At 40.2% G+C, this 13,014-nt stretch overlaps 1 protein-coding gene across 8 annotated transcripts in view; it reads left to right on the top strand.

The window, feature by feature from the left end:
* The window catches only part of ice2 (interactor of little elongation complex ELL subunit 2), a 48,679-nt gene extending 36,440 nt beyond the window's left edge, over window positions 1-12,239 (top strand). For all 8 annotated transcript variants that reach the window (XR_016495011.1, XR_016495010.1, XR_016495007.1 and 5 more), the window contains one exon: window positions 11,730-12,239. Coding sequence is in view for 3 of the 8 variants with exons in the window: in XM_036968903.2 (XP_036824798.2) it covers window positions 11,730-11,912 (183 nt within the window). In the remaining 5 variants the exon portion in view is untranslated. The remainder of the gene's footprint in view (window positions 1-11,729) is intronic.
* The last annotated feature ends 775 nt before the right edge of the window (window positions 12,240-13,014 follow it).

Genomic DNA, 13,014 nt, shown 5'->3' with positions numbered 1-13,014 from the left:
GGTCTGATGAATCCAAATGTCAGATTTTTGGTTCCAACCGCTGTCTCTTTGTGAGACGCAGAGTAGGTGAGCGGATGATCTCTGCATGTGTGGTTCCCACTGTGAGCATGGAAAAGTTGTGGGGGTGCTTTGCTGGTGACACTGTCAGTGATTTATTTAGAAGTCAAGGCACACTTAACCAGCATGGCTACCACAGCATTCTGCAACAATACCATCTCATCTGTTTTGGGTTTAGTGGGGTCATCATTTGTTTTTCAACAGGAAAATAACCCAACACACCTCCAGGCTGTGTAAGGGCTATTTGACCAAGAAGGAGAGTGATTGAGTGCTGCATCAGATGACCTGGCCTCCACAATCACCCGACCTCAACCCAATTGAGATTGTTTGGGATGAGAGTGTTTGTTTGGACCGCAGGATGAAGGAAAAACAGCCAACAAGTGCTCAGCATATGTGGAAACTCCTTCAAGACTGTTGGAAAAGCATTCCAGGTGAAGCTGGTTGAGTGAATGCCGAGAGTGTGCAAAGCTGCCATCAAGGCAAAGGATGGCTAATTTGAAGAATCTAAAATATATTTTGATTTGTTTAACACATGATGTATGTGTTATTTTATAGTTTTGATGTCTTCACTACTATTATTAGAAAATTGCCAAAGTAAAGGAAACCCCTTGAATGAGTAGGTGTGTCCAAACTTTTGACTGGTACTGTTCAGACCCTTTACTTAGTACTTTGTTGAAGCACCTTTTGGCAGTGATTACAAGTCTTCTTGGGTGTGACGCTACTAGCTTGGCACACCTTTATATGCAGAGTTTTCCCATTCTTCTCTGCAAATCCTCTCAAGCTTTGTCAGGTTGGATGGGGAGCTTCGCTGCACAGCTGTTTTCAGGTCTCTCCAGAGATGTTGGATCCGATCCAGGCTTTTACTGGGCCACTCATGGACATTGATACTTGCCTCGAAGCCACTGCGTTGTCTTGGCTGTGTGCTTAGAGTCATTGTCCAGTTGGAAGATGAACTAGACTAGTCTCCCAATCCCTGCCACTGAAAAACATCCCCACAGAATGATGCAGCCACCACCATGCTTCATGGTGTCAGGTTTCCTACAGACGTGACACTTGACATTCAGTCCAAAGAGTTCAATCTTGGTTTCATTAGACCAGAGAGTCTTTAGGTACCTTTACGGAAAAATCCAAGTGGGCTGTCATGCTCCTTTTACTAAGGAGTGACTTCCATCTTTCCACTTTAGCATAAAGGCCTGATTGGTGGAATGCTGCAGAGATTTGGTATTTTATTAGGATCCCCATTAGCTGTTGCAAAAACAAATTAACTAGGAAGTCGGGGCACCTAGGAAAAATATTCAGATTACAAAGTTAACAGTTCCTAAAATAACTTTTCAGATATTTTATCTGATCAATTAGTCTTCGAATTAATGAATTATTTACTGTTAGTCTCATTCCAAACGTCGTAAATTGTTGGTTATCTGCACGAACCCAGTCTTCACTATGAGTCATCCATACATCAATTGTCTTAAATCATTTATTTATTACTAAGTAATTCACAGAAATGCATAAACAAACAAACATGATAAATATGGTTACATGAAATGATAGGAGAATGTGCCCTAGTGGCTGAACCGGCATGGTGGCTTGTTAGACAAGAGGGGGAGTGGGGGTCGACTAAAGTCACTACAGTTAATGATTATAACAATTGAAATGCTAATCCTTTACACAAGAACGCTCACTCATTCGGGAACAATTGCAATCAATATATATATTACGCTCAGTGTGTCGTCTTGATCGCTGGTGAAAAGTTTGTGTCTTTGGTAGAATTGTCCGTCTCTCTACCTCCCTCTCTCTCTCGGTTGTGGTTAGAGGGGATAGTTCAAAATGACATTCATTAATTTGTTATAGAATGGATGTTTCGGCAGTTGTCGTTCTTCGCGTTCAATGATACCGAATTCCTAGCTGCAGACTAGTAATCAATATCAAAGACTTGTTCTTATTCTGTCGTTATCGATAGTCTAAGAGTTTAACCACGTGGTATGGTTAAAAGATTCAGGTCTACAACCTTTGTCCTCCTAATGGAGAAAAACATGGTCTGCAACCTTTAGCCATCTCGTAATTGAGGTAAGCTTAGTCTGGTGATAATTTCTCAAAGTTGGGTTTTATTCAGAATGGCAGAAAAGGGCTGTCCCAGGATGTCTGACCCTAACTGGGCTCAGGGGCGGTCCTCTGATTTAGTTCAAATCCAATTCCCTTTTTGAGTTTTCCTTCATTAAACAGTCCAAAATCACATTGTAAAATTGTGTGAACAGTATCATACTCACTCATTCATCTTATACAACAATTAGATGTAAACCTTATATCTGGGGCTATTATATAAACAGCGTTATGGTAATGTGGCCACACCGTCTCCCATGAGCTTTCTCAAGTTTTGAAAAACGGACCAGTTCGTAGCTGGATTCTTCGCCGATCTTTTATACTTTCTCCAGAACGTGAAATTTGTTCGTACCTCAAGTTCTGTGAGGTGGAAGGATTTCCTTTGTTCTCCATGAAAAACGACTCTCTATAACTGTGTGTCCATGAGGTCTTCTCAGGAATTTACGACCTCTGACCACAGCAGCCTAGTTGAAGGAGGCAAGGGGGAGGCAGGGAGAGGGGGATGGGCTTGCTATACCCAAAGAGGCCAACGTCATGACACATAATACAGAATGACATAAAAAAAACTCCTTTGCACCCCAGTATCTCTACTTGCACATTCATCTTCTGCACATCTATCACTCCAGTGTTTAAATTGCTAAATTGTAATTATTTCGCCACTATGGCCTATTTATTGCCTTACCTCCTTTGCACACACTGTACATAGACTTTAAAAAAAAATTATATTGCGTTATTGACTGTGTGTTTGTTTATTCCATGTGTAACTCTGTGTTGTTTGTGTCGCACTGCTTTGCTTTATCTTGGCCAGGTCACAGTTGTAAATGAGAACTTGTTCTCAACTAGCCTACCTGGTGAAATAAATAAATAAATAATACAGAACATCATTAGACAAGAACAGAACTACATACATTTTTTAAAAGGCAAACGTAGCCTACATATCAATGCATACACACAAACTATCTAGGTCAAACAGGGGAGAGGTGTTGTGCCGCGAGGTGTTGCTTTATCTGTTTTTTGAAACCAGGTTCGCTGTTTATTTGAGATGAAAGGAAGTTCCATGCAATAAGGTCTAGATACAGTGGCTTGCGAAAGTATTCACCCCTTGGTATTTTTCCTATTTTGTTGCCTTACAATCTGGAATTAAAATAGATTTTGGGGGGGATTGTATCATTTGATTTACACAACATGCCTACCACTTTGAAGATGCTAAATATTTTTTATTGTGAAACAAACAAGAAATAATGAAAAACTTGAGTGTGCATAACTATTCACCCCCTCAAAGTCAATACTATGTACCTTTTGCAGCAATTACAGCTGCAAGTCTCTTGGGGTATGTCTCTATAAGCTTGGCACAACTAGCCACTGGGATTTTTGCCCATTCTTCAAGGCAAACTGCTCCGGCTCCATCAAGTTGGATGGGTTCCGCTGGTGTACAGCAATCTTTAAGTCATACCACAGATTGTCAATTGGATTGAGGTTTGGGCTTTGATTAGGCCATTCCAAGACATTTAAATGTTTCCCTTTAAACCACTTGAGTGTTGCTTTAGCAGTATGCTTAGGGTCATTGTCCTGCTGGAAGGTGAAGGTCCCATTCTCAAATCTCTGGAAGGCTGAAACAGGTTTCCCTCAAGAATATCCTTGTATTTAGCGCCATCCTTCAATTCTGACCAGTGTCCCAGTCCCTGCCGATGAACAACATCCCCACAGCATGATGCTGCCACCACCATGCTTCACTGTGGGGATGGTATTATTGGGGTGATGAGAGGTGTTGGGTTTGAGCCAGACATAGCATTTTCCTTGATGACCAAAAAGCTAAATTTTTGTCTCATCTGACCAGAGTACCTTCTTCCATATGTTTGGGGAGTCTCTCACATGCTCTTTGACGAGCAGCAAACGTGTTTGCTTATTTCATTGTTTGCAATTGCTTTTTTCTGGCCACTCTTCCGTTAAGCCCAGCTCTGTGGAGTGTATGGCTTAAAGTGGTCCTATGGACAGATTCTCCAATCTCCGTTGTGGAGCTTTGCAGCTCCTTCAGGGGTATCTTTGTTGCCTCTCTGATTAATGCCCTCCTTGCCTGGTCCATGAGTTTTGGTGGGCGGCCCTCTCTTGGCAGGTTTGCTGTGGTGCCAAATTCTTTCCATTTTTTAAATAATGGATTTAATGGTGCTCCGTGGGATGTTGAAAGTTTTGGATATTTTTTTATAACCCAACCCTCATCTGTACTTCTCCACAACTTCATCCCTGACCTGTTTGGAGAGCTCCTTTTGTCTTCATGGTGCCGCTTGCTTGGTTGTGCCCCAGACTCTGGGGCCTTTCAGAACAGGTGTATGTATATACAGTGCCTTGCGAAAGTATTCGGCCCCCTTGAACTTTGCGACCTTTTGCCACATTTCAGGCTTCAAACATAAAGATATAAAACTGTATTTTTTTGTGAAGAATCAACAAGTGGGACACAATCATGAAGTGGAACGACATTTATTGGATATTTAAAACTTTTTTAACAAATCAAAAACTTAAAAATTGGGCGTGCAAAATTATTCAGCCCCTTTACTTTCAGTGCAGCAAACTCTCTCCAGAAGTTCAGTGAGGATCTCTGAATGATCCAATGTTGACCTAAATGACTAATGATACAATCCACCTGTGTGTAATCAAGTCTCCGTATAAATGCACCTGCACTGTGATAGTCTCAGAGGTCCGTTAAAAGCGCAGAGAGGAATTAAATGTATTGATCACATCTTTACTAATGCTGCAGAAATTTGCTTGAAAGCAGTATACAGATCCATCGGATGTAGTGATCATAATATAGTAACCATATCTTGAAAAACAACATTTTAAGGCTGGATCAAATATAGTGTATAAGAGGTAATATAAGAAGTTTTGTGGTGATTCCTGTTGTTGATGTGAAGAATGCATTGGTCCATGGTGTGTAATGAGGAGCAAACAGATGCTGCACTGGACACATTTATGTAATTGCTTATTCCAGTTACTAATAAGCATGCACGAAAATGACTGTAAAAACTGTTAAATTCCTGTGGATTGAGGAGGATTTGAAAAATTGTATGGAGAGGGATGAGGCAAAATGAATGGCAAATAAGTCTGCACAACCGATTGGCAAAATTATTGCAAATTGAGAAATCATGCGACTAAACTGAATGAAAATAAGAAACTACACTATGAAAGAAAGAAAGTATATGAAGAATGACAGTAAAAAGCTTTGGAGCCCCTTAAATGGCATTTTGGGGAAAAAGGCAAACTCAGCTCCATCATTAATTGAATCAGATGGCTCATTCATCACAAAACCAACTGATATTCCTAACTACTTTAATTTGTTTTTCATTGGCAAGATAAGCAAACTTAGGCATGACAAGCCAGCAACAAATGCTGACACTACACATCCAATTATGTTTGACCAAATTATTAAAGACAAGAATTGTAATTTTGAATTCCGTAAAGTGAGTGAAAGAGGTGATTTTGTTGTTGTCTATCAATAATGACAAGCCACCGGGGTCTGACTACTTGGATGGAAAATTACTGAGGATAATAATGGATGAAATTGCCACTTTTATTTGCCATATTGTCAATTTAAGCCTACTAGAAAGTGCATGCCCCCAGGCTTGGAGGGAAGCAAAAGTAATTCCGCTACCTAAAAATAGTAAAGCCCCTTTTACTGGCTCAAAAAGCCGACCAATCAGCCTGTTACCAACCCTTAGTAAACTTTTTGAAAAAATAGTTTGACCTGATACAATGCTATTTTACTGTAAACAAATTGACAACAAACTTTCAGCATCCATATAGGGAAGAACAAGTGTAGCACTTACACAAATGACTGATGATTGGCTTGATGATAAGATTCTGGGGTCTTTTTTGTTAGACTGAAGTGCGGCTTTTGATTATCAATCATAGTCTGCTGCTGGAAAAACATATGTGTTATGGCTTTACACCACCTGCTAAATTGTGGATAGTGTTACCTGTCTAACAGAACACAGAGGTTGTTCTTTAATGGAATCTTCTCCAACATAATCCAGATAGAATCTAGAATGCCCCAGGGCAGTTGTCCAGGCCCCTTACTTTTTTCAATCTTTACTAATAACATGCCACTCGCTTTGAGTAAAGCCAGTGTGTCTATGTTAGCGAATGACTGATTTATACGTCAGCTACTACAGCAACTGAAATGACTGCAACACTTAATTAACAAAGAGCTGCAGTTAGTTTCAGAGTGGGTGGCAAGGAATGTTAATCCTACATTTTTCTAAAACTAACAGCATTGTATTTGGGACAAGTCGTTAACTAATTCTTGTAATAAGTAATGTGAAAATTGAGCAAGTTGAGGTGACTAAGCTGCTTGGAGTAACCCTGGATTGTAAACTGTCATGGTAAAAACATATTGATACAACAATAGCTAAAATGGGGAAAAGTCTGTCCATAATAAAGCCCTTGGATGTACAGTACACAGATAACTAATATTAATAATATGCATGTCAATCTCTCCTGGCTCAAAGTGGAAGAGAGATTGAGTTCATCACTACTTGTATTTATGAGAGGTATTGACATGTTGAATTCACCGAGCTGTCTGTTTGAACTACTGACGCACAGCTCAGACACCCATGCATACCCCACAAGACATGTCACCAGAGGTCTCTTCACAGTCCCCAAGTCCAGAACAGGCTATGGAAGGCACACAGTACTACATAGAGCCATGACTGCATGGAACTCTATTCCACAGTACAACAGAGCCATGACTACATGGAACTCTATTCCACAGTACTACATAGAGACATGACTGCATGGAACTCTATTCCACAGTACTACATAGAGCCATGACTACATGGAACTCTATTCCACAGTACTACATAGAGCCATGACTACATGGAACTCTATTCCACAGTACTACATAGAGACATGACTGCATGGAACTCTATTCCACAGTACTACATAGAGCCATGACTACATGGAACTCTATTCCACAGTACTACATAGAGCCATGACTACATGGAACTCTATTCCACAGTACTACATAGAGCCATGACTACATGGAACTCTATTCCACAGTACTACATAGAGCCATGACTACATGGAACTCTATTCCACAGTACTACATAGAGCCATGACTACATGGAACTCTATTCCACAGTACTACATAGAGCCATGACTACATGGAACTCTATTCCACAGTACTACATAGAGCCATGACTACATGGAACTCTATTCCACAGTACTACATAGAGACATGACTACATGGAACTCTATTCCACAGTACTACATAGAGACATGACTGCATGGAACTCTATTCCACAGTACTACATAGAGCCATGACTACATGGAACTCTATTCCACAGTACTACATAGAGCCATGACTGCATGGAACTCTATTCCACAGTACAACATAGAGCCATGACTACATGGAACTCTATTCCACAGTACTACATAGAGACATGACTGCATGGAACTCTATTCCACAGTACTACATAGAGCCATGACTACATGGAACTCTATTCCACAGTACTACATAGAGCCATGACTACATGGAACTCTATTCCACAGTACTACATAGAGACATAACTGCTTGGAACTCTATTCCACAGTACTACATAGAGCCATGACTACATGGAACTCTATTCCACAGTACTACATAGAGCCATGACTACATGGAACTCTATTCCACAGTACTACATAGAGCCATGACTACATGGAACTCTATTCCACAGTACTACATAGAGCCATGACTACATGGAACTCTATTCCACAGTACTACATAGAGCCATGACTACATGGAACTCTATTCCACAGTACTACATAGAGCCATGACTACATGGAACTCTATTCCACAGTACTACATAGAGCCATGACTACATGGAACTCTATTCCACAGTACTACATAGAGACATGACTACATGGAACTCTATTCCACAGTACTACATAGAGACATGACTGCATGGAACTCTATTCCACAGTACTACATAGAGCCATGACTACATGGAACTCTATTCCACAGTACTACATAGAGCCATGACTACATGGAACTCTATTCCACAGTACTACATAGAGCCATGACTACATGGAACTCTATTCCACAGTACTACATAGAGCCATGACTACATGGAACTCTATTCCACAGTACTACATAGAGCCCTGACTACATGGAACTCTATTCCACAGTACTACATAGAGCCATGACTACATGGAACTCGATTCCACAGTACTACATAGAGCCATGACTACATGGAACTCTATTCCACAGTACTACATAGAAACATGACTACATGGAACTCTATTCCACAGTACTACATAGAGCCATGACTACATGGAACTCTATTCCACAGTACTACATAGAAACATGACTACATGGAACTCTATTCCACAGTACTACATAGAGCCATGACTACATGGAACTCTATTCCACAGTACTACATAGAGCCATGACTACATGGAACTCTATTCCACAGTACTACATAGAGCCATGACTACATGGAACTCTATTCCACAGTACTACATAGAGCCATGACTACATGGAACTCTATTCCACAGTACTACATAGAGCCATGACTACATGGAACTCTATTCCACAGTACTACATAGAGCCCTGACTACATGGAACTCTATTCCACAGTACTACATAGAGCCATGACTACATGGAACTCTATTCCACAGTACTACATAGAGCCATGACTACATGGAACTCTATTCCACAGTACTACATAGAGCCATGACTACATGGAACTCTATTCCACAGTACTACATAGAGCCATGACTACATGGAACTCTATTCCACAGTACTACATAGAGCCATGACTACATGGAACTCTATTCCACAGTACTACATAGAGCCATGACTACATGGAACTCTATTCCACAGTACTACATAGAGACATGACTACATGGAACTCTATTCCACAGTACTACATAGAGACATGACTGCATGGAACTCTATTCCACAGTACTACATAGAGCCATGACTACATGGAACTCTATTCCACAGTACTACATAGAGCCATGACTACATGGAACTCTATTCCACAGTACTACATAGAGCCATGACTACATGGAACTCTATTCCACAGTACTACATAGAGCCATGACTACATGGAACTCTATTCCACAGTACTACATAGAGCCCTGACTACATGGAACTCTATTCCACAGTACTACATAGAGCCATGACTACATGGAACTCGATTCCACAGTACTACATAGAGCCATGACTACATGGAACTCTATTCCACAGTACTACATAGAAACATGACTACATGGAACTCTATTCCACAGTACTACATAGAGCCATGACTACATGGAACTCTATTCCACAGTACTACATAGAAACATGACTACATGGAACTCTATTCCACAGTACTACATAGAGCCATGACTACATGGAACTCTATTCCACAGTACTACATAGAGCCATGACTACATGGAACTCTATTCCACAGTACTACATAGAGCCATGACTACATGGAACTCTATTCCACAGTACTACATAGAGCCATGACTACATGGAACTCTATTCCACAGTACTACATAGAGCCATGACTACATGGAACTCTATTCCACAGTACTACATAGAGCCCTGACTACATGGAACTCTATTCCACAGTACTACATAGAGCCATGACTACATGGAACTCTATTCCACAGTACTACATAGAGCCATGACTACATGGAACTCTATTCCACAGTACTACATAGAAACATGACTACATGGAACTCTATTCCACAGTACTACATAGAGCCATGACTACATGGAACTCTATTCCACAGTACTACATAGAAACATGACTACATGGAACTCTATTCCACAGTACTACATAGAGCCATGACTACATGGAACTCTATTCCACAGTACTACATAGAGCCATGACTACATGGAACTCTATTCCACAGTACTACATAGAGCCATGACTACATGGAACTCTATTCCACATCAAGTACCTGATGCAGCAGTAATATTATATTTAAAAAACAGATAAAAATATACCTTATGGAACAGCGGGGACTGTGAGGCAGCACAAACATTGGCATAGACACACACGATAACATACGCACTCTACACACACGTACACAGAGATTTTGTACTGTAGATATGTGGTGGAGTAGGGGCATGAGGGCACACCGTGTGTTGTGACATCTGTGAATGTATTTTAATGTTTTTTAAATGGTATAACTGCCTTCATTTTGCGGGAAGAGAAGCTGCTGGCTTGATGAGGATCCATAATAAATACAAATACCCAAGACTCAAGGCTGTAATCGCTGCCAAAGGTGCTTCAACAAAGTACTGAGTAAAGAGTCTGAATACTTATGTAAATGTAATATTCAATTTTTTTTTATTTTTATACATTTGCAAACATTTCTAAATACCTGTTTTTGCTTTGTCATTAGGGGGTATTGTGATGTCATTAGGGGGTATTGTGATGTCATTAGGGGGTATTGTGATGTCATTAGGGGGTATTGTGTGTAGATTGTGGGGGGGGGGACAATTTAATCCATTGTAGAATAAGGCTGTAACGTAACAAAATGTGGAAAAAGTCAAGGGCTCTGAATACTATACTTTTACTTTATTGTTACTAGCTTTTGAAATATTAATGGGAAAAATATATATGTTTCCTGGTTGCTAAAATTCGAATAGTTCGCCTACTTTCAGTTTGTGACAGCAAGCAAGTATAGTGTAGAGAATGTTTGTTCAAAAAAATGTAGGGGGTGGATCAACTTTAACATTGCATATAGATTGTGGCTTCCATCAATGTAATTGTTTGCATTTCCAATCCCCTTAAAATATATATTATGAATAATTTCCTTTATTATTTTCCCCTAACCGTACCATTTAGTAAACTAATGGACAACAACTCTTAGTATGTATAAGCTGGAAGTAGAAGCCTATGTATACACAGTATATTTTACAATAGTTATCGTTTGTTTGTAGTCCCATCCTTCAGCTACCCTCAACACCTCCCAGTTTTTATTTCTATTTGTCATATTTTTCAACTCTGCTGTGATGTTTCACACAAGTTCTGAACCTTTCTATTCTTGTAGTTTCTACAGATTGTAAATTTTAAAAAACATTTTTGCTTAGAGTGAAATTGACTGACTTTTTAGATTACCCAGCAGTACTATCTGCAGAGCTAGCTCCAGGTAAATGTTTCAATTCTTCTGTCATTCCTGGACCTTCGACCAAAAGCCGAAAATAAAATACGGAAAAACAAAACTTAAGAACGAGTGCATTGAAATAGCGCACATAGAACAGATCAACCCATTCTTAGACTCCCTTTCAATAAGAATATCAAAACTATTACTGACATTTCTGTGAATTTGGTCAGGTCGCCCAAAAAGTTGCTTTAATAAGTAGCTGTAGAACTCAACAGCAGGAAGGGTATCATCATGGTGGAAAGATGGAATCTGAAACATTCTATTCACCCTCAGAGTTTTCTGTTGTGCTGCTACAGGCCTTCAGGGTAACACCCTCTAACACACCCTAACATGTCTGTCATAACACACCCCTCTCATACAACACACCCTCTCATACAGCTAGTCTGCCCCCAGCAGCTCCCATAGCAGTTACTCTCTCCTCTCTCCTGTCCTCCCAGGCAAGGAAGGGCGGGGCTGGAGAACCAGGGACGCCAAAACCAAGTAAGGGGAAGGTAGGGCCAGCTAACCCCGCCTCCAGCCGGGGAGCGAAGAAGAAGAAGAATAAAGGGAAGAGAACACAGAGGCGAGACAAGTGGATGAAGAGGCAGATCCAACGCTCTATCCAGCAGAACAGCCCTTAGGACCACCTACAGAACCATCTATAAATCAAATGTTATTGGTCGCATACACATGTTTAGTAGATGTTATTGCGGGTGTAGCGAAATGCTTGTGTTTCTAGCTCCAACAGTGCAGTAATATTTAACAAATAATATTTAACAATTTCACAAGTGTTAGATATGCATGTATAGAACCATTATAGCATGGCGCTTGCAATGCCAGGTGTGTGGGTTCGATTGTCATGAGGGACCAGTACGAAAATGTATGCTCTGGATGAAAGCGTCTGCTAAAATCTTGAGTGGGGTTGGTGTACTTATTGTATTATTCAGATTAAAGAGTATAATAGTCACCTGTACAGGGTTGCAGGTGTTATTACAGGGTACAGTGTTTAATAGTCACATGTACAGGGTTACAGGTGTTATTACAGGGTTTAATAGTCACATGTACAGGGTTACAGGTGTTATTACAGGGTTTAATAGTCACATGTACAGGGTTACAGGTGTTATTACAGGGTTTAATAGTCACATGTACAGGGTTACAGGTGTTATTACAGGGTTTAATAGTCACATGTACAGGGTTACAGGTGTTATTACATTGTAATAGTCACCTGTACAGGGTTGCAGGTGTTATTACAGGGTTTAATACTCACATGTACAGGGTTACAGGTGTTATTACAGGGTTTAATAGTCACATGTACAGGGTTACAGGTGTTATTACAGGGTTTAATAGTCACATGTACAGGGTTACAGGTGTTATTACATTGTAATAGTCACATGTACAGGGTTGCAGGTGTTATTACAGGGTACAGTGTTTAATAGTCACATGTACAGGGTTACAGGTGTTATGACAGGGTACAGTGTTTAATAGTCACATGTACAGGGTTACAGGTGTTATTACAGTGTTTAATAGTCACATGTACACGGTAGCAGGTGTGATTACAGTGTTTAATAGTCACATGTACAGGGTTACAGGTGTTATGACAGGGTACAGTGTTTAATAGTCACATGTACAGGGTTACAGGTGTTATTACAGGGTTTAATAGTCACATGTACAGGGTTACAGGTGTTATTACATTGTAATAGTCACATGTACAGGGTTGCAGGTGTTATTACAGGGTACAGTGTT

Source organism: Oncorhynchus mykiss, chromosome 4 (genome assembly GCF_057628025.1).
Source record: "Oncorhynchus mykiss isolate SJ-2025 chromosome 4, ASM5762802v1, whole genome shotgun sequence".
NCBI classification, from domain to species: domain Eukaryota; kingdom Metazoa; phylum Chordata; class Actinopteri; order Salmoniformes; family Salmonidae; genus Oncorhynchus; species Oncorhynchus mykiss.
The sequence above is the reverse complement of the archived record's forward strand: the minus strand, read 5'-3'. Positions and strand labels throughout refer to the sequence as shown.